The sequence below is a fragment of the Oncorhynchus mykiss genome, chromosome 9 (genome assembly GCF_013265735.2).
Source record: "Oncorhynchus mykiss isolate Arlee chromosome 9, USDA_OmykA_1.1, whole genome shotgun sequence".
NCBI lineage: Eukaryota > Metazoa > Chordata > Actinopteri > Salmoniformes > Salmonidae > Oncorhynchus > Oncorhynchus mykiss.
Window position 1 is genome coordinate 13,861,951 of NC_048573.1, and position 21,400 is coordinate 13,883,350.

General features: G+C 39.8%; 1 protein-coding gene across 2 annotated transcripts; it reads right to left on the minus strand.

The window, feature by feature from the left end:
• Positions 1-2,769: 2,769 nt before the first annotated feature.
• On the minus strand, positions 2,770-18,151 carry LOC110531533 (probable serine/threonine-protein kinase DDB_G0284251). Of its 2 annotated transcripts, none has more exons than XM_036989188.1 (10): positions 18,078-18,151; positions 11,697-11,834; positions 8,946-9,048; positions 8,629-8,720; positions 8,266-8,349; positions 5,020-5,081; positions 4,826-4,912; positions 4,605-4,659; positions 4,337-4,525; positions 2,770-4,191 (listed from the first exon to the last, which is right to left on the minus strand). In XM_036989188.1, exons 2-10 carry the CDS (start codon positions 11,820-11,822, stop codon positions 3,316-3,318), a joined length of 1,674 nt encoding a protein of 557 aa, XP_036845083.1. In that variant the 5' UTR covers positions 11,823-11,834; positions 18,078-18,151; the 3' UTR covers positions 2,770-3,315. The 2 variants fall into 2 exon arrangements, with proteins under 2 accessions (XP_036845083.1, XP_036845084.1); XM_036989189.1 differs by having other exon boundaries at positions 11,697-11,854; positions 18,078-18,127.
• Between the last annotated feature and the right edge of the window lie 3,249 nt (positions 18,152-21,400).

A 21,400-nucleotide genomic window follows, 5' to 3' on the forward strand; every position in this document is an offset into this window, starting at 1 on the left:
AAGGCACTGCATCTCAGTGCAAGAGGGCGTCACTACAGTCCCTGGTTCCAATTCAGGCTGTGTCACATCCGGCCGTGATTGGTAGTCACATAGGGCGGTCCGCAATTGGCCCAGCGTCATCCGGGTTTGGCCTGGGGTAGGCCGTCATTGTAGAATGACGGAATTTGTTCTTAACTGACTTGCCTAGTTAAATTAAGGTTAAATAAAATGTAAAAATAAACGATTAAACACAAAGCCCAAAGGTGTATTTCCATTGTGGTCCTCTTTGTCAACAAGATGGTAAGATTGACACTGAATATACTGTACTCTCAATGTCTTCCAAAATGCTTTCCTTGTTATATAATATCATATTATCAATAGGTAATTGCCCAGCTAGCACATTTAATTGTTTTGTTTCCCATGGATCTGGGAAAGAAGCCATTCGTTTCTGGAATGTTAAACTGAACGTGAATATGTTGCCTATTCTGGAAACATACATTTTTAGGTTGTATGGAGATTCTGAGAACATTTACAATGGTTCCCTGAAAGTTTTCCTGGGAGGTTTTATTAACCTCTGAGAATGGAAATGACAGGTTATTGGTAGTTAGTTCAATTACATTCCAACAATATGTTTCCAAAAATAGTTTGATTAACACTGCTAGCTTAGTTTGGGTTGACTGTTTTGAACTCCAAAAACAGATATGACACATGGATAAGCATTTTCATTGATATTAATCATGCAAACACATGTATTTTTTTATTGTGGCATCGCTTTAGTGAGATTCAAATCTATCATCTTCTGTTCTCTATCCATGGAATTAGCCCACTATTCCTCCAGGATGGACCTAGCATGCCATGTGTTTTTGACTCATAGAAAGCTGTTAATTTGTGTCTATTCAAACAGATCCCAGTTTTGTTGACGCTGAGAATGTACAGTGCATTTGGAAAGTATTCAGACCACTTGACTTTTTACACATTTTGCTACATTACAGTCTTATTCTAAAATGGATTAAATAAAGAAATTGTCTCGTCAATCTACACACAATACCCAATAATGACAAAGTGAAATCAGTTTTTTTGAAATTATTTGTAGATAATAAAATCAACCATACATTATTTACTTAAGTATTCAGACCCTTTGCTATGAGACTGGAAATTAAGCTAAGGGGCATCCTGTTTCATCATTGCTGAGATGACTTGATTGGAGTCCACCTGTGGTAAATTAAATTAATTGGACATGATTTGGGAAAAGGCACACACCTGTCTATATAAGGTCCCACAGTTGACAATGCATGTCAGAGCAAAAACCAAGCCATGAGGTTGACGGGAATTGTCCATAGAGCTCTGAGAGAGGATTTTCCAGATCTAGGGAAGTGTACTAAAAAATGTCTACAGCATTAAATGTCCCGAAGAACACCGTGGCCTCTATCATTCTTAAATGGAATAAGTTTGTAACCACAGAGACTCTTCCTAGAGCTGTCCGTCAAGGCCAAACTGAGTAATGGGGGGAGAAGGACTTAGCCAAAAGGCACGTAAAGATTCTCAGACCATGAGAAACAAGATTCTCTGGTCTGATGAAACCAAGACTGAACTCTTTGGCCTGAATGCCAAGCTTCACATCTGGAGGAAATCTGGCACTATCCCTACGGTGAAGCATGGTGTTGGCAGCAGAATGCTGTGGGGATGTTTTTCATCGGCAGGGACTGGGAGACTAGTCAGGATCAAGGAAAATATGAACGGCGCAAAGCACGAGAGATCCTTGATGAAAACCTGCTCTAAAGTGCTCAGGACTCCAGACTGGGGAAAAGGTTCACCTTCCAACAGGACAACAACCCTAAGCACACAGCCAAGACAACGCAGGAGTGGCTTTGGGACAAGTCTTTGAATGTCCTTGAGTGGCCCAGCCAGTGCCCGGACTTGAACCCGATCGAACATCTCTGGAGACACCTGAAAATAACTGTGCAGCGACACTCCCTTTCCAACCTGACAGATCTTCAGAAGATCTGCAGAGAAGAATGGGAGAAACTCCCCAAATACAGGTGTGCCAAGCTTGTAGCATCCTACCCAAGAAGACTTGAGGCTGTAATCGCTGGCAATGGTGCTTCAACAAAGTAGTGAGTAAAGGGTGTAAATACTTATGTAAATGTGGTATTTCAGTTTTTTAAATAGAAAAAATATATACGGTATAAAAATGTTTTTGCTTTGTCATTACGGGGTATTGTTTGGTGGGGAAAACTATTTTAATCAATTTTAGAATAAGGCTGTAACGTTTCAAAATGTGGAAAAAGTCAAGGGGTGTCAATACTTTCCGAATGCACTGTATACAGTAGGTGAAATGGGAGGAGTATGTACACAAAGCGCTGTAATTTTGAAACGTTTCACCTGATATGAATGAAAATGCCCTCTTAGCTGCAGCTGTTAGTCTGCAATTTATCCTCATAGTCATTAAATGACACAAAGTCCAAAGGGCTGGAGTACAAAGCCAAAAAACAACCAATGTTGCCCTTTCCCAATACTATTGGAGCTCACTCTATATAATAAATGTATACTTTCATCCACTTAACATTGTTTTCAAACTTTTTATAGGACTTTTTAGGTGATGTTGAATTGAATTTCCAAGGTCATATTTTGAACTTTATTTTCCGTTTAACTGATTTACTGTTTTATAAATAATAAATGTAGCAATCATGGACACAGCAGAAGTTGGACAAAAAAGATGTTTGTCAAGTTGTTATGTTTTCTTTTTTCTATATGATCTGTTTAAGATGTTCAATTAAGACAGAAGGCATATTGAGTTTAAAACATGCTTTTTATTTTTTGAAGCAGACATTTATAGATTATGATTGTATTATATATATGTTGTTACCCAGGATAATTTCCTAAAAATGACTAAATCTTTCATTGCAACAATTACACTTTTATACAATCACCATCACCACTTCATGTAGGCTATTATTAGATTGAAACAACTGACACTTTTGTAGTTGTGTAATACACCTGATATCGTTTTACGCGAGAAAAAAAATGTACAGATCAAATCATGTCAACTGTAATAACCTGAAAGGAAAGTGCTTCAGTACTAAAGCTGAGATATACTGTATACTTATGTTTCTACAACCTACTTACTATCAGAGCTGATTTTTGCAAGAATTGAAGAACAGAAAAGGGATTTTGCTCAGAATTTAAACCGAAAGGCCTATCTGGGTGTCAAAGTACCACCGCCCACACCTGTGTTTTACAGGGTGTTTTACAGTGAAATTGTGTATCAAGGACTGATTCAATCTGCTCTATTTCTTGTTTCTGATTCTTTTACAATCACTACGACTGAGTATAGTTTCAATTGTCTAAGTGACAGCCCTCTATCTTAGGAATGAATGAGATGACATCACTCAGCTCGTCCAGGCACTGCTGTAGCTGATCAGCTGTCTGTCTGATCGTCTGGATGAACTTCATGGTCTCTGACTTGACCTCAGCCTTTGGTTCTTCACATTCAGGGTTCAGCTTAGTCATGGAGTCTGTGTCCATCAAGTGTAACTTACTGCTTTCACTAGACTGTTTCTCAGCCTTCGCCTGTCGTATGTTGTGGATCTCTTTTGCATCCATGGCGATGAAGAAGATATCAACTGCTACAAAGAAAGCAGAGAATATTCCTGTTGCCATCTCTAGAACACGCACTGCCCTTGCAGTTTGAGCTGCCACCTTGCCAATGGAGGCCACATGGACCAATCGGACAAGCTCTGGGATGCTCCCTAGGCCCCTCCCAACCCTCGCCCCAGCATTTGCTAGCTTCTCTGCATTTAAAATGTCTCTTTCTGTGGTAAAGGAGCCACTCATCCGCGGTGTCTCCAAACCCTCAGCGATGTTTTGTAGAGATGTCACCACAGAGTTCATCTTCTCCTGGAACTCCTTGATGATGTTCTTGATGGCTTTGCGGTCGGTAGACTGATTGACCATGTTGGTGATGTTGGATACTCCGGCTGTGGCTCCACCAAAGACAGCCACCCCAACACCCACTCCTGTGACGATCAGGGAGGCGCCCAAAGTGAAGGGAGCCAGGATGAGGCCTACTATGGAAGTGATTCCTCCAGCTGCCCCAATAACACCTCCAGTCAGACTGCCTATGGTGGTGCCCTGGTGCACACACTCCAAGCCGTCTGCCAGAGTTCTCAGAGTGTTCAAGTTTGTCTGGAGCTCCTCCACAGTTTTTTCATTCTGTAAGAAAATTAATTTAGACAGATGGATGAATGGGTGGACAGACAAACAGATCATTTGATTGAAGGATGGAAATATGGACGGAATTTATGGATGAATGAGTGAATGAACAAACAATTGTATCATATCATCATGTATTGCAAACCTTTTTTGTGAGGAAACTAATAATGAAGGGTTTTGCCAGGATTTCACCAGCTGAAGGTCTACTGGTCGGTTCTTGTTGGAAGATGTCACACAGTACTTGATGGAGCTCAGGTGAGAAACACTCTGGGAGAGATGGGTAAGGACCCCCCAGTATTTTGGGAATGAGCTCTATTGTGCTTGCTGCAGTGAACTGTTATGAAATAACTGTTACTATCACACTGCATGTTTCTTTAGCAAGAGGCAAATGAGGAGATGGAGACATTACTTACTGCACTCTGAAGCACACACAACTCATACAGCACACATCCCAAGGACCAAATATCACTGCAAAGGAGGGAAAATGCATTTATATTTTATTCTCCATGGTGATTTCACATTGGAGGCAAATGTTAATTTATAGATTTTTTTTGTTACTTCGGCCAAACATATGACATCACAGGGTTGCAGGTCCCCTTTGATATATTTGTCTTTGTTTTTATTTAGAATTTACCTTTTAGTGTCATAAATTCCACCAGTCAGAATCTCTGGGCCTAAATAACCCAGCATTCCATCTTTTGAAGATTCAGATTGGGAAGCACTGGTAGGAGAGATACTCATGAGCAGACAATCATTTAACAGGATGTGACATCTACGTATTGAAATCCATTTTCACCAGTTTATTATTGTAAAAAAAGAAAAACGTACTTTTCATTGACTCTTCCGAAATCTCCCAAACAAAGTGTCCCAAATGTTGTGAGGAATATATTCTAGTGAAGACAAATATATTTAGTTGACTGAAAACAAAACAGCTAATTAACCATTTTATATCACATCAAATACCATATACAGTTAATTGTCCCACATAAAGGCTATATTCAGGACAACTCTAACCCTAGTCTTTTCAAAAAGATGATGAATTATGTACAGAATAACCCTAAAGCACCAACAGGGGTCAAAAAGTCTTGATTTGTAAACCCTTGTTTTGATCGTTAAGAAACATTAGGACGTTGTTAAGTAACTAGCTTCCGACCACAAAACACAATTTATCATTATTTCTGTGTTAATATAGAAGAAGGAAATATTATATATATATATTTTGTATACTAGTGGTGTGTGGGCGTCTCCACCACAGATTTGGCCCCTGGGGTGCGTGGAAGCCACTAACTCAAAAATTACAAAAACATGTAAATACATATTTAGCCCCATGGGGCTCATATGAAGTTCGTACCGTCGACGTGCCAACTTCTGTTTGTAGCGTCCGAACTGTTTGGGCTACAAACTAATGTGACCCCACTGTGAAAATGGGAAATTCTCACAAACACGATGGTGTTCTCCATTTATTAATTTTTAAATGTTTTATTTAACCTTTATTTAACCAGGTAGACTATATGATGATGTGCAAGTAGAGATACTGGTGTGCAAAAGAGCAGAAAATAAAATATAAACAGTATGGGGATGAGGTAGGAACATTGGGTGGGCAATTTACAGATGGACTATGTACAGCTGCAGCGATCGGTTAGCTGCTCAGATAGCTGATGTTTAAAGTTAAAGTTGGTGAGGGAAATAAAAGATTCCAACTTCAGCGATTTTTGCAATTCGTTCCAGTCACTCGCAGCATAGAACTGGAAGGAAAGGCGGCCAAATGAGGTGTTGGCTTTGGGGATGATCAGTGAGATATACCTGCTGGAATGTGTGCTACGGGTGGGTGTTGTTATCGTGAACAGTGACCTGAGATAAGGTGGAGATTTACCTAGCCTAGACTTATAGATGACCAGGAGCCAGTGGGTCTGGCGACGAATATGTAGCGTGGGCCAGCCGACTAGAACATACAGGTCGCAGTGGTGGGTGGTATAAGGTGATTTGGTGACAAAACGGATGGCACTGTGATAGACTGCATCCAGTTTGCTGAGTAGAGTATTGGAAGCTATTTTGTAGATGACATCGCCGAAGTTGAGGATCGGTAGGATAGTCAGTTTTACTAGGGTAAGTTTGGCGGCTTGAGTGAAGGAGGCTTTGTTGCGAAATAGAAAGCCGATTCTATATTTGATTTTGGATTGGAGATGTTTAATATGAGTCTGGGAGGAGAGTTTACAGTCTAGTCAGACACCTAGGTATTTATAGTTGTCCACATATTCTAGGTCGGAACCGTCCAGGGTGGTGATGCTAGTCGGGCGGGCGGCTGCGGGCAGCGAACAGTTGAAAAGCATGCATTTGATTTTACTAGCGTTTATGAGCAGTTGGAGGCCACGGAAGGAGTATTGTATGGCATTGAAGCTTGTTTGGAGGTTAGTTAGCACAGTGTTCAAGGAAGGGCCAGAAGTATACAGAATGCTATCGTCTGCGTAGAGGTGGATCAGGGAATCGCCCGCAGCAAGAGCGACATCATTGATATATACAGAGAAAAGAGCCGTCCGAGAATTGAACCCTGTGGCACACCCACAAAGACTGCCAGAGGTCCAGACAACATGCCCTCCGTTTTGACACACTGAACTCTTTCTGCAAAGTAGTTGGTGAACCAGGCGAGGCAGTCATTAGAAAAACCAAGGCTACCGAGTCTGCCGATAAGAATACGGTGATTGACTGAGTCGAAAGACTTGGCCAGGTCGATGAAGACGGCTGCAAAGTACTGTCTTTTATCGCTGGTGGTTATGATATAGTTTAGTACCTTTAGCGTGGCTGAGGTGCACCCATGACCGGCTCGGAAACTGGATTGCACAGCGGAGAAGGTACGGTGGGATTTGAAATGTTCAGTGATCTGTTTATTAACTTGGCTTTCGAAGACTTTAGATAGGCAGGGCAGGATGGAAACAGGTCTGTCACAGTTTGGGTCTAGGGTGTCACCCCCTTTGAAGAGCTATCTGGATTTGGGTGAAGGAGAAGCTGGGGAGGCTTGGGCGAGTAGCTGTGGGGGGGGGGGGGGGGGGGGGGGGGGCAGAGCTGTTGGCCAGGGCTGGAATAGCCAGGAAGAAGGCATGGCCAGCCGTTGAGAAATGCTTATTAACATTTTTGATTATCAGGGATCTATCGTGGTGACCGTGTTACCTAGCCTCAATGCAGTGGGCAGCTGGGAGGATGTGCTCTTGTTCCCATGGATTTTACAGTGTCCATGGGGCGATCAATTCACAAATGGTGTCCAGGGCACATCTGGGAGCGGAGGGGGTCGATAGCAGGCGGCAACAGTGAGAGACTTATTTCTGAAATTAGAGGTTCGGGTATAGACCTGGAAAGTATGACAGAATTTTGAAGGCTATATCTGCAGTAGATTGCAACTCCTTCCCTTTTGGCAGTTCTATCTTGGCGGAAAATGTTGTAGTTGGGTATGGAAATCTCAGAATTTTTGGTGGCCTTCCTAAACCAGGATTCAGACACGGCAAGGACATTAGGGTTGACAGAGTGTGCTAAAGCAGTGAGTAAAACAAACTTAGTTTTATGGGACTCGTCTGAAGGTAACCGGTACAGGTAAAAAAAAATGAATGGAAGTATGGAGGTAATTTTCTGCCTACCCCCCAAAAAGGGTTAAATATGTGTAAAAAAATAAAAATATACAGTACCAGTCAAAAGTTTGGACACACCTACTCATTCAAGGGTTTAACTTAATTTGTACTATTTGTTAAATTCTATAATAATAGTGAAGACATCAAAACTATGAAATAACACACATGGAATCATGTAGTAACCAAAAAATATGTTTTATATTTGAGATTCTTCAAAGTCGCCACCCTTGCCTTGATGACATTGGTGTTCAATGGTGGTTCTCAAAGCTCTCCTCGGAGAGTCATTTTAAATGTTGTTGTAACCCTGAACTAGCACACCTGATTCATCTAATCAACAGCTTGATGATTTGATGACTAAATAATTTATGTTTGTTATATTTGGAGTAGATCATAAACATTGAACATCTGGGGGTCCCTGAGGAGAGGGTTGAGAACCACCTAGCAGACCAGTGTGTACCTGTGGTCTCAGGTCTCTGTGAAGAAGGCCCAGTTCATGCACATGCTTCAGAGCCATGCAGATCTTGACAAACCAGTCCATGATCTGAGAAGTAAAGCAGTCCAGAATTTGTTTAGCCTAGAACAATTAAAAAAAATATGATGTCATAAATAGAAATGGCTTTGTTCCAGGCTGACTACATTGCAGAAGCCTGACAGATCTCACAACACCTTGATAGGTGAATATATCAGCTAATATATTATATAGTAATCTGATGCCCAACTGCAGAGTTGATGACTTGGCATGCAACCATTGGTTGAGGCAATGCGACATCTGTAATGTAGTCAGTCTGGAACACAACCAATATGTTATTCCATCAGAAACCTGTTCTTCTGAAAATGGGTTCCCCTCTTTGATCTTCTGTGCAAGATTTCCACCGTCACAATGGTCCATCACTACATAGTAACTTTCATCATCTGTAAAAATGCAGAGTTTGTGTGAATGTATTATTGTGGGACATATTGTTATAGCATGCTAGCTTACTTGCAAACATATTGGAGTGGTTTCCCAGACAGACATTAAGCCTAGTCCTGGACTAAAACGCATGAATAAAAAAAATATTTAGTCCAAAATTATGATTAATCTGTGTCAGAGAAACCGCCCCTAACGTCTCTCTAAACTGAAAAGGAAACACAAGTCACCTTGGAAAGAGTTCTTATGGCTTGAAATATGGGGGTGATTTATCTGCAGGAGAGTTTCAACCTCATCGATTATGTCTCCAGCACTGGAGTTCATGACTGAGTTCTATTAAAGCAAAAAAAACACAGTACTAAATCAAAACCAAACACTTTACTCTATAAAGGTTTCTAAATTAAGCATAGCTGTGTCTTCCTTCAAATCAAACTGTATTTAAACCTCTAGAGTCTATTGACACACCGGTGCGTCAATCTAAGTAACATAATGAAAAAATCCTCATAAAAATCTGTCAATTTAAACTAGAGATATCTGCTTCTCAATCCACCACATCTGCATAAAGTGGCCTTCCGCATCTGTGGTGGAAGGTGCCCAGCTACAACGGTGTTTGTCAGACCATGAGACATTCCAAAAACTGGTCTTCTCACGAAAACGTTTGTAGCGTCCGAACAGTTAGGCCTACAAAACTACTATTGCCACTCTACGTAAAGACGAGACTCTCAATAACATGACAGGGGTCTCACATGAATGGAAGTATGGAGTTAGGTTTGACCCTACCCAAAAAAAGGAGTTAAATATTGTATATGTAAAAAAAAGTACAAATAATATTATCTATCTGTATATATATTTCCTGAGCTACTTATATCTCCTTCATATAGGACAGGCACTTCTAAACCTTATTCCTAATACATTTGTTGACTCTTTTTTTGCCATTTGTGAATGTGTTACTCAATGCGTTTCTATGGGCTATTGTAGTAAAGGCCAAATTCAATATTTTATAATTTATCACATTTTTTTAAATATTTTTTTTAAATACCTAAATGTGTCCTAAAATCAAATAGTTAAATGATCCAATCTTAGACCATATACAGTATCATCTTAAACCATAAAGTAACAGTTAGTATCTGGGGTGGCCACCGCTGCATTAAGTACTGCAGTGCATCCCCTTCTCATGGACTGCACCAGATTTGCCAGTTCTTGCTGTTAGATGTTATCCCTCTCTTCCACCAAGGCACCTGCAATTTCCCGGACATTTCTGGGGGGGGATGGCCCTAGCCCTCACCCTCCGATCCAACAGGTCCCAGACATGCTCAATGGATTGAGATTCAGGCTCTTCGCTGGCCATGGCAGAACACTGACATTCCTGCTTGCAGGAAATCACACACAGAATGAGCAGTACGGCTGGTGGCATTGTCAGGCTGGAGGGTCATGTCAGGATGAGCCTGCAGGAAGGGTACCACATGAGAGAGTAGGATGTCTTCCCTGTAACTCACAGTGTTGAGATTGCCTGCTATGACAACAAGCTCAGTCCGATGATGCTGTGACACACCGCACCAGACCTTGACGGACCCTCCACCTCCAAATCGATCTTGCTCCAGGGTACAGGCCTCGATGTAACGCTCATTCCTTCGACGATAAAAGCAAATCTGACCAACACCCCTGGTGAGACAAAACCGCAACTCGTCAGTGAAGAGCACTTTTTGCCAGTCCTGTCTGGTCCAGCGACGGTGGGTTTGTGCCCATAGGCGATGTTGTTCCCGTGATGTCTGCTGAGGACCTGCCTTACAATACGCTACAAGCCCTCACTCCAGCCTCTCTCAGCCTATTGTGGACAGTCTGAGCACTGATGGAGGGATTGTGCATTCCTGGTGTAACTCGGGCAGCTGTTGTTGCCATCCCGTACCTGTCCCGCAGGTGTGATGTTTGCATGTACCGATCCTGTGCAGGTGTTGTTACACGTGGCCTGCCACTGTGAGGACGATCAGCTGTCCATCCTGTCTCCCTGTAGTGCTGTCTTAGGCGTCTCACAGTACGGACATGGCAACGTTTTGCCCTGGCCACATCTCCAGTCCTCATGTCTCCTTGCAGCGTGCCTATGGCACATTCACGCAGATGAGCAGGGACCCTGGGAACACTAATTTTGTTTTTTTTCCAGAGTCAGTAGAAAGGCCTCTTTAGTGTCCTAAGTTTTCATAACTGTGACCTTAATTGCCTACCGTCTGTAAGCTTTTAATGTCTTAACGACCGTTTCGCAGGTGCATGTTCATTAATTGTTTATGGTTCATTGAACAAGCTTGGGAAACAGTGTTTAAACCATTTACAATGAAGATCTGTGAAGTGAATTTTTACAAATTATCTTTGAAAGACAGGGTCCTGAAAAAGGGAATTTTCTTTTTTTGCTAAGTTTGTGTCCTCTGTTCACCATTGTCTTGTTGGTTATTGTTCCCATGTCCGTTGGTCCTGCTTTGTTGTTGCGGCTTCTGTTCTGCGTATATTGTGCTCTTGTTTACGGGTCTTGTCCCGTGTGTGTTATGGGTCTCGTCCCGTGTACTTAGAGGTTTACCCTCGCTCTTTTGTTTGGGTTACATCCCTGTGTTTTTGTATACGTGTTTGTTTTGCGCTTCGTCCCCGTGCCTTTTCATGCCATTTTGTATTTTGGGTGGAGTCTTAAAAACCCCTATTACGTATTCCTGCGCTTGTCGCCAATCATTTATACAACTTGTTAAGCTTAGTCTTTTAAGATTTAACATTGATTTAAAATTGCAACACACTTTACAGTAAAACAATTGAATGAAACAAGTAAATTAAGTACAAAAAGAGACTCACATGTGGTGGCCTACAGTATGTTGGAATTTACAGAGCAAAAGCAGACAAGTTCCAAATTCCTTATAAATCTATAGTGATCTATAGTCACATAAAAAAAACATACCTTATTTAAAAGCGTTACACTCAAAGAAAACCAAATGGTGCCCACTTACCTCATTCAGTTTGATCTCTTTAATGACAAACTGGTCCCCATTTTTGTCAGTACCAATGACACCATTCTCTACCTTCCTCAGGATAGTGTATCCTTTCTTCTTAAGGACACTCTGTGTATTCCCCATCTTTGGATTTAGCTAGAATACAGTATGGTGTCCTTGGTAAATGATTAAAAAGTGAAATATGTGTGTTCAGTACAATAATTTAAATTATAAATAAGAAGTTGATGAATAAGAAGCTCAACAATTATTTTGTAATTGTTAAAAATGTGTCCCTGTTAAAATACATTGCTTTGAAATGCAACCTACAATAAATTGTTCATGCAATGCAGACGGGTTAGCCAATTGACATTCATGAACAACCAGAAATAGGTATATTTTTTGGTCTATTAAGAAATCTAAACTTCTGTTTTTGGTTGTTGAGTCAATTAGACCATGCCAAAGTCAAGATTTGATGAGGGGTATTTCACTCAACTCTGCTGATGAGTACTTGTCTCCTTTCTGACAGGAATAAAAATCATCATAAACAGTAAAAACCTCATAGAAACGGTCAAACGTGGTGTTAGTGTGAAAGTTTGGGGATGCTTTGCCGCCTCAGGACCTGGACAACTTGCTGTAATGGAAGGAGCCATGAATTCTGCTGTGTATCAGAGAATTCTACAGAAAAATGTCAGACCATCTGTCTGTGAGCTGAAGCTGAAGCGCAGCTGTGTTATGTAGCAAGACAATGATCCAAAACACACAGACTCAAGTCTACATGAAAATGGCTAAAAATCGACACATTTAAAGTTCTGGACCTAATCTCAATTGAGATGTTGAGGCAGGACTTGAAACGAGGACTTCATGCTTGAAAACCCACAAATGTCACTGAGTTAAAGCAGTTATGCATGGAAGAGTTGGCCAAAATTCCTCTACAGCGACTTGAGAGAATGATCAACAGCTACAAGAAGCGTTTGGTTGGAGTCATTGCAGCTAAAAGGTGGCAATTTGTTTTTTTACACAGGGGTATTGGACAGTTTGTTTATTAAATAGATTATATGTATATAATTGTGTAATTTGTTCATTCAGGTTCCCTTTATCTAATATTAGGTTTGGGTCAAAGTTCTGATAACATTCGGTATCAAAATATGCAAAAGTAGAGGAAATTAGAAAGGAGGGAAATACTTCATCACAGCACTGTATATGCAAAATCAATGGTATCATGTTTGGTGGTGCTTCCTGCTCTGTCCCATCCTGCATTTGCTACGAATGTCCAACCTTGTGGTCCGCTATGAACAGACAAATACACAGAAAGTGGAATCTTCCTGATTCTAGCATTGACATTTAATTGTGCTTGTTCTAGTTTGTGCAGAGACTTGTGGTTTATGACAAAACATGTTGTTAATATAGCAGTGACTATGTACAGTGGCAGAGCTAAGGGGAAATGTCTCTATAATTACTGCTCTTGGTTTCTAAGACCATATCAGATGATCTCTAGAATAGTTTTAGCAACATACTGTTTCTCAGAAATGACACCATCTTTGATAAACATGAGGAAGCATCACTCATGGTAAATGCCTGTAAACATGTTGAATATAATTGCCAAAGAAATCAATAGGCCGTTTTGTATCTGCTCAGCCTCAAACAAATTAGCTTGAAAGCAATTATATCCAATTATATCCAACCACATACAACAATAAGAGGTGCACTGTAGCCATAAACTTTGCACTCTAATGGATTGTAAAAAAAAATAAAAATTTAAAATGTAATATTTAGTTCAACACTATACATGGGTTTCGTACACAGTAGTAACATTATGCAATTTTATTACTTAACTCTGGATTAGGGTTGCAAAATGCCAGTACCTTTACCAAAACTTCCAGATTGAAAAATAAATATCCTGTAATATGTTGTAAGTGTCCTGTATTATATATATATATATATATATATATATATATACCATCATTTATGTCTTTAAATTAGTGTTTTCTCATGCTATTTTCTATGCAGTTGTTTAATGATGTAAATTCAGCGTTTCTTCAGTTTTTCTATGAGCAAGAATCAATATAATATCAAAGTCAAAAGCTTTTCAAGAAATCTTTGAACTCCCCCAAAAAGATGTGAATCATCCTGTGAGCTGAACTGGAGATATAACAAGAGGTAGGATCTCTTTCTTATCATCGTCACTTCGACAAGGGGCAAAGAAAGGAATAACATTATCTCTGACGTTACAGACAACGAACGAGTGCATGTGAGACTTGGCCTCGACGTTGTAAATTGAGACCTGCCGCCTTCGTAATTCACAAACATCCAACTTTCCTGGGCAAGCCGTCAACAAGAGTGAAAGAATAGGCTGTGTCGTTGCAGGCCTGAATCTCTTTGCCTTCGATGAGATAAAGACGACAGACCTTGGGTGGGGTTCGCCGCGATTAACTCCTTCCTGTTCACAGACCGCTGTGCAACTCCTAAGAACCAGTTAGATTTGCCCACCTGAAATATATATTATGTCTATGCTAATGAAATGGTTGCCAAATACCGGTAACTCCAAAATCATCCAATTTTCCAGAAGTCCCGAGTTGGAGGATTGAAAGAGCACGTTTTACATCAGCCAATGTCACAAAGTGCTACAGTATAGAAAAACCCAGCCAAAAACCCCAAACAGCAAGCAATGCAGATGTAGAAGCACGGTGACTAGGAAAACTCCCCTTTGAAAGGTAGGAACCTAGGAAGAAACCTAGAGAGGAAGCAGGCTCTGAGGGGTGGCCAGTCGTCTTCTGGCTGTGCCTTGTGGAGATTCTAACAGTACATGGCCAAGATGTTGAAACGTTCATAGATGACCAGCTGGGCCAAATAATAATAATCACAGTAGTTGTAGAGGGGTGCAACAGGTCAGCGTCTCAGGAAGAATGTTCTGTGGACAGATGAGTCAAAAGTGTAACTTTTTGGACTACATGGGTCCCATTATGCCTGAAGAAAACCAAACACTGCATTCCACAGTAAGAACCTCATACCACAGTCAAGCATGGGGGTGGTAGTGTGATAGTTGGGGATGCTTTGCCGCCTCAGGACCTGGACAACTTGCCTTAATAGAAGGAACCATGAGATCTGCTCAGAGAATTCTACAGGAAAACGTCAGACCATCTGTCTGTGAGCTGAAGCTGAAGCGCAGCTGTGTCATGTAGCAAGACAATGATCCAAAACACACACTCAAGTCTACATGAAAATGGCAAAAATATCGACACATTTCAAGTTTTGGAATGCCCTAGTCAAATTCTAGACCTAAACCCAATCGAAATGTTGAGGCAGGACTTGAAACGAGGAGTTCATGCTTGAAATCCCACAAATGTCGCTGAGTTAAAGCAGTTATGCATGGAAGAGTTGGCCAAAATGCCTCTACAGCGACTAGAGAGAATGATCAACAGCTACAAGAAGCGTTTGGTTGGAGTCATTGCAGCTAAAAGGTGGCAATTTGTTTTTTTTACACAGGGGTATTGGACAGTTTGTTTATGAAATAGATGATACGTATGTAACTGTTGTGTTATTTGTTCACTCAGGTTCCCTTTATCTAATGTTACATTTGGTATCAAAATATGCAAAAGTAGAGGAAATTGGAAAGGAGGCAAATAGTTTTTCACAGCACTGTATATGCAAAATCAATGATATCATGTTTGGTGGTGGTTCTTGCTCTGTCCCCATCCTACACTTGCTACGAATGTCCAACCTTGTGGTCCACTATAAAAAGACAAATGCACAGAAAGTGGAATCTTCCTGATTCTTGCAATTAAATTAAAATGCACTTGTTCTAGCTTGTGCTGAGACTTGTGGTTTATGACAAAACATAATGTTGTTAATATAGTAGTGAATATAAACATTGTTAGAGCTATGGGGAAAATATCCTTTAATGCCCTTGGTTTCTAAGACCATATCTGATGATCTCTAGAACAGGTTTAACAACATACTGTTTCTCAGAAATGACACCATCTTTGATAAACATCCCGAAATATCACTCCTGGTAAATGCCTGTAAACAAGTTGAATTTAATTACCATACAAATCTATCAAAAAGGTTGTTTGGAACTGCTCAGCCCCAAACAAATTTGCTTGAAAGGAATTATATCCATCCACATCCAACAATAAGAGGTGCACTTCACTTTTACAACAACTGCATATTCCATGATAGGAAGATATAACACAGATCAAAAACTTCTGACATTTCTTATAATAGCTGGGATATAAGCTACTTAAAATAAATATGGAAATGTAGTCATATTGTGCATGAGTATTAGAATACCACGATAGACTTCTAAAAGGGTATGTCGTTTCAGTATTAAATTACCTGTTTATAATATGAATTTTTATTACAAGGAAAGTTCTTACCAATGAATGTGTTGTCTATTCTACATACCTTTCACTTTACATCTGGAAAAAAAAACATTAAATACTCCTCTTTAAATGTTCTGTCATCCTAAATTTGGACAAGAGGACACACCCCCTATATTTTCCGTTATCGTTTTTGTGACATTATAGGCAGGGCTATCTCTATTTTAAAGTAGTCAATTTCCACCACCTACTGTGCAGGATTGTGTATAGTTTAAACAGCAATAAAGCCAAGTCCCTAAACAGTGCTGGAATATTTGTTCAGAAATACAATCAGCGATGGTGTCAGGGATACTGTCTGTATAAGTGGGTGTTCCCTCTCGTGCGACCTCACAGTTCCTCAATAATCTCTGGCATGCTCACGCGAGAGAGGGAACAGTTGACTCTGGGCTATTTAGCTCGCCAGAGGGGTTTTAAGTAGACCAGAGTGGCCCTGCCCGATCAGAAAATTTTAGGGAGCCGAATGTTTTGCTTTCTCTTCTGTGTCTGATATAATACATTGGCTCATCTCTCCTGCTGACCTGGATGGAATTTTGTGATTCCTCCTGGGGGTGGCAGGTAACCTAGCGGTTAAGAGTGTCGTGTCTGTGACTATCATTAAATGTAAAGACTGTTATTTTATCAAATCAATTATCTGTGTAATTATTATTATGTGATTAAACTAATCATGTAAACATTAATTAACTAGGAAGTCAAGGCACCACGATTTAAAAAAAATAAAGTCTCCTTTCCCGAATCGACTCTTCAGATATTTTCGTATCTTATCAGTCTTCTATAAATTATTTTAATTGTTACCTGATTAGTTTCCTTCCAAACATCGTACAATTCTTGATAATCTGCACGAACCCTAGTTTTCATAACGAATCAGTAATATGCAAAATTGACTTAATTATTAATTTACTGACTAACTAAAAATCACAGAAATACATCACAAACAAACAGTAGATATTGGTTAGTAACAATGATAGAAAGTCCCTAGTGGGCTAAGCAGATGTGACGGCTTGGTCGGCAAAGTAAAGGGGTGAGGACTGAGAAAGAGCTGTAAAGACAGAAGTGATTCACTACACAGTCTATAATTCTATTCTTTGAAATTATAAGCCTTTGCACATGAACGGCCACTCATTCGAGAATCATTGCAGTTCATTTATTTATGACCATACATCGTTGTGTCTCCTCTGTTGGAAACACTGGCTCGTCCTGTAGATTTCATCAGTCTCTGTTTAACTTTCCCAGAAGTCACAATTATGAAGTGCTTTGCTCAAAGTGGCCACACCACGTGTGCCTAGAGACTACATCAGGTGACAAGATAAGAGGCGTTGTGCTTTCACAACCATTCTAGATGGTGATAGAGACAGATAAATATGTGCTACCTTTCACTTTGAACAGAGTGCATTGTAGTGTTGGATTTAGTAATAGAGTACTGAGAGAAATAGAAGTGACAGTTTAAGATAGTGAATATTTATCTAAACATTTGTGAGGTACAGGCTGTATTCTTTAATGCCCTTAGTTTCTAAGACCACATCAGATTATCTCTAGGTCAATTTAAGCAACAAACTGTTTCTCAGAAATGACACCATCTTTGATAAACATGAGGCAATATCTCTCCTGGTAAATGCCTGTAAACATTTAGAATATAATTACCATACAAATCTATCAATATACTGTTTAGAACTGCTCAGCCACAAACAAATTAGCTTCAAAGCAATTATATCCATCCACATAGAACAATAAGAGGTGCCCTGTACCAATGAACTTTGCACTTTGATGGATTGTAAAAAAACAACAACCTAATTTTCCATGATAGGAAGATATAACACAGAACAAAAACATCTGACATTTCTTATAATGGCTGGGATTTAAGCTACTTTTCCCCACAAGTACAAAGGAAGACATTTTATTTATTTTTCAGGAAATAACTCATATTCTGCATGAGTATCAGAATACCTTAATAGATTTCTAAAATGGTATGTTATTTCTGGATTGTCCTGTTGATGGTATGAATTTCTATTTCAAGTAATGTTCTTACCTTTGAATGTGTTGTCTCTTATCTGCTTTCACTTTGCTTCCGGATAAAATATGAAATACTCCTCTTTCAAAATGTATGTCCTCCTAGAGTTGAACAAGAGCACAACCCCCTGTATTTTCCGTTATTTTTTTTGTGAGAGTATGGGCAGTACCATTGAGGGCAAGCTTATTGGTGCATACCGCCACCTACTGTGCAGGATTGTGTATAGTTTAAACAGGCATAAAGCCAACCACCTAAACAGAGCTGGGATATTTGCTTAGAAATATAATCAAAGATGGTGGATAAATAAGATACTCAGTCCGTTTTCCATTGAAAAACATTTTCAAGGTTCCTGTCTGTAAGTGGGCGTTCCATCTCTTGCGTGAGCATGCTTTTCCCGAGCGAGCTCACTGGTCCTCCATAATATCTAGCATGCTCATGAGAGAGAGAGAGAGAACAGTTGACTCTGGGCTACTTAGTGTCCCCTCCCTGCTCGCCTCAACGGGGAAAATAAGTAGACCTGAGTGGCCCCGCCCAATTAGAAATAAATTAGGGAAACATGTGTTTTGCTTTCTCTTCTGGTATAATGTGTTGGCTGATCCATCCTGCTGATCTGGATGGAATTCTATGATTCCTCCCGGGGGTGGCAGGTAGCCTAGCATTTAAGAATGTTGGACTAGTCATCAAAAGGTTGTTGGTTCAAATCTCCGATATGACTAGGTGAAAAATCTGTCAATGTGCCCTTGAGCAAGGCAGCCGCCAGCCGTGGGGGTCCAAGTCCGGCCCAGATGACTACTTAGAAACAATGGAAGCCATTATTGACACTGGACATGATAAAACATACTTTTAAGGTACACTATATACAGTTGAAGTCAGAAGTTTACATGCACTTAGGTTGGAATCATAAAAAATAGTTTTTCAACCACTCCACAAATTTTATGTTAAACTCCTCTGGGATATGTGGGACGGTAGCGTCCCACTTGGCCAAAAGCCAGAAAAAAATGTACCGCGCCAAATTCAAATATATTACTATAAAAATCAATCTTTCATGAAATCACACATGAAAGACACCAAATTAAAGCTATACATGTTGTGAATCCAGCCAACATGTCTGCTTTCAAAAAGGATTTACAGCGAAAGCACATCAAACGCTTATGTTAGCTCAGTACATAGCCACAGAAAAACACAGCCATTTTCCCAGCCAAAGACAGGAGTCACAAAAAGCAGAAATGGAGATAAAATTAATCACTAACCTTTGATGATCTTCATCAGATGACACTTATAGGACTTCATGTTACACAATACATTTATGTTTTGTTCGATAATGTGCATATTTATATCCACAAATCTCGGTTTACATTGGCGCCATGTTCAGAAATGCCTCAAATATCCGGAGAAATTGCAGAGAGCCACGTCAAATAACAGAAATACTCATCATAAACGTTGATGAAAGATACATGTTTAACATAGAATTAAAGATATTCTTGTTCTTAATGCAACCGCTGTGTCAGATCGAAAACATTTTTTTTACGGAAAAAGCACACCATGCAATAATCTGAGACGGCAATCAGATATAACAAAATTTCTCCGCCATGTTGGAGTCAACAGAAATACGAAATGATATCAGAAATATTCCCTTACCTTTGATGATCTTCATCAGAATGCACTCACAGGAATCCTAGTTTCACAATAAATCGTTGTTTTGTTTGATAATGTCTATTACTTATGTCTAAGTAGCTACTTTTGCTCGCATGTTTAATGCACATGTCCAAACGCTCGCGCAGATGCAGGCGAACTCGGACAAACTTCAAAAAGTTATATAAACAGGTCGAATAAACTGGTCTAACTAAGTAGAGATTCAATCTTCATGATGTTATCATAACTATCCAATAACGTTCCAACCAGAGAATTCCTTTGGGTCTCTAGAAGTTATGAAAAGCAAGACGAAATCGTTAGGAACGCGCGTGACCAGGAACTGGCATTCTGCCAGACCAATGACTGGACCACCTCCCATCCGGCTCAACATCACTTCATTCCACATTCTACAGACTGTTGACATCTAGTGGAAAGCGTAGGATGGGCAAACAGATCCATATCTTAAAGGGAATTGAATAGGCAATGAGTTGAACATCGACCAGTCTCAGAATTCTCACTTCCTGTTTGGATTTGTCCTCAGGTTTTTGCCTGTCATATGAGTTCTGTTATACTCACAGACATAATTCAAACAGTTTTAGAAACTTCAGAGTGTTTCCTATCCAATAGTAATAAATTATATGCATATATTAGCATCTACGACAGAGTAGGATGCAGTTCACTATGGGCACGCAATTCATCCGAAGTGAAAATGCTGCCCCCTATCCCTAACAGGTTTTAATCAGATATTGTAAAACAGGCTAGAGTTTAATTAGTTATAGTTTATTTAAATGTACACATTGTTTAGTCATTTCATAAAATTCCTAACAAGGAGGCAGTTCACTATGGGCACAGAATTCATCCAAAAGTGAAAATACTTTCCCCTATCACAAAGAAGTTTTAAGAAACTATAGTTTTGGCAAGTAAGTTAGGACAATAAATGTGTGCATAACACAAGTAATGTTTACAACAATTGTTTACAGACAGATTATTTCACTTACACTTCACTGTATCACAATTCCAGTGGGTCAGAAGTTTAGAGCCAAAAATGTGAATAGTCACAATGATTCACACCCACCTGCATATTGTTGCATCTCTTTCAGCTCTGAGGAAGAAAATATTGATTCTTATCCAATTTCACAAATAGAATTTAAAGACTGCCAACCCACACATTAAAATACTTGGTAAGACTTTAAAATAGTTTTTCATAAATAAGCCTTTATAAATTATTATAAAAGCTTACTTTCAGCTAATAACTCTCTCACTTCCTTCATGAGATAATCCTATATCACATATATTCCCCTTTCCAACAAGCCCAGATACTGGGTTTTTTCATGATATGCTTGATGTGTACAATACATATTGTAAAAAAATATATTTTCACAGACTCACAAACAACTTCTAAGACCGGTGGGAAATACACATCCAAAACGATGCTTAGAACAAAGTGGCTTATGGTTTTGTACCTGTATGAGGTGGACGTGGTCCTCGGTGTGTGACAGCTGCTCCAGAGCACCGCTTCTCTTCTGTAGATCAGTGATTTCCTCCTCCAGCTCTTTGATGAGCCCTTCAGCCTGTGTCTCTGCTGCTTTCTGCTTCTCCTCAATCACATCATAGAGCTCAATATGGATCTTGGAAATTTACTTTATTAAATCTCTGGATATCTGGGTACTGTCCATTAACTTTTTATTAGCACTCGTCTGGTAAGAAAA

Excerpts from the sequence above, each read along its gene's own strand:
- LOC110531533 (XM_036989188.1), bottom strand. The coding sequence starts at position 11,822 with ATGGGGAATACACAGAGTGTCCTTAAGAAGAAAGGATACACTATCCTG. Across the intron at positions 9,049-11,696 it reads AAGAGATCAAACTGAATGAG|AACTCAGTCATGAACTCCAG; the intron begins GTAAGTGGGCAC and ends TTGCTTTAATAG. Across the intron at positions 4,526-4,604 it reads TGTGTGTGCTTCAGAGTGCA|TTCACTGCAGCAAGCACAAT; the intron begins GTAAGTAATGTC and ends ATTTCATAACAG.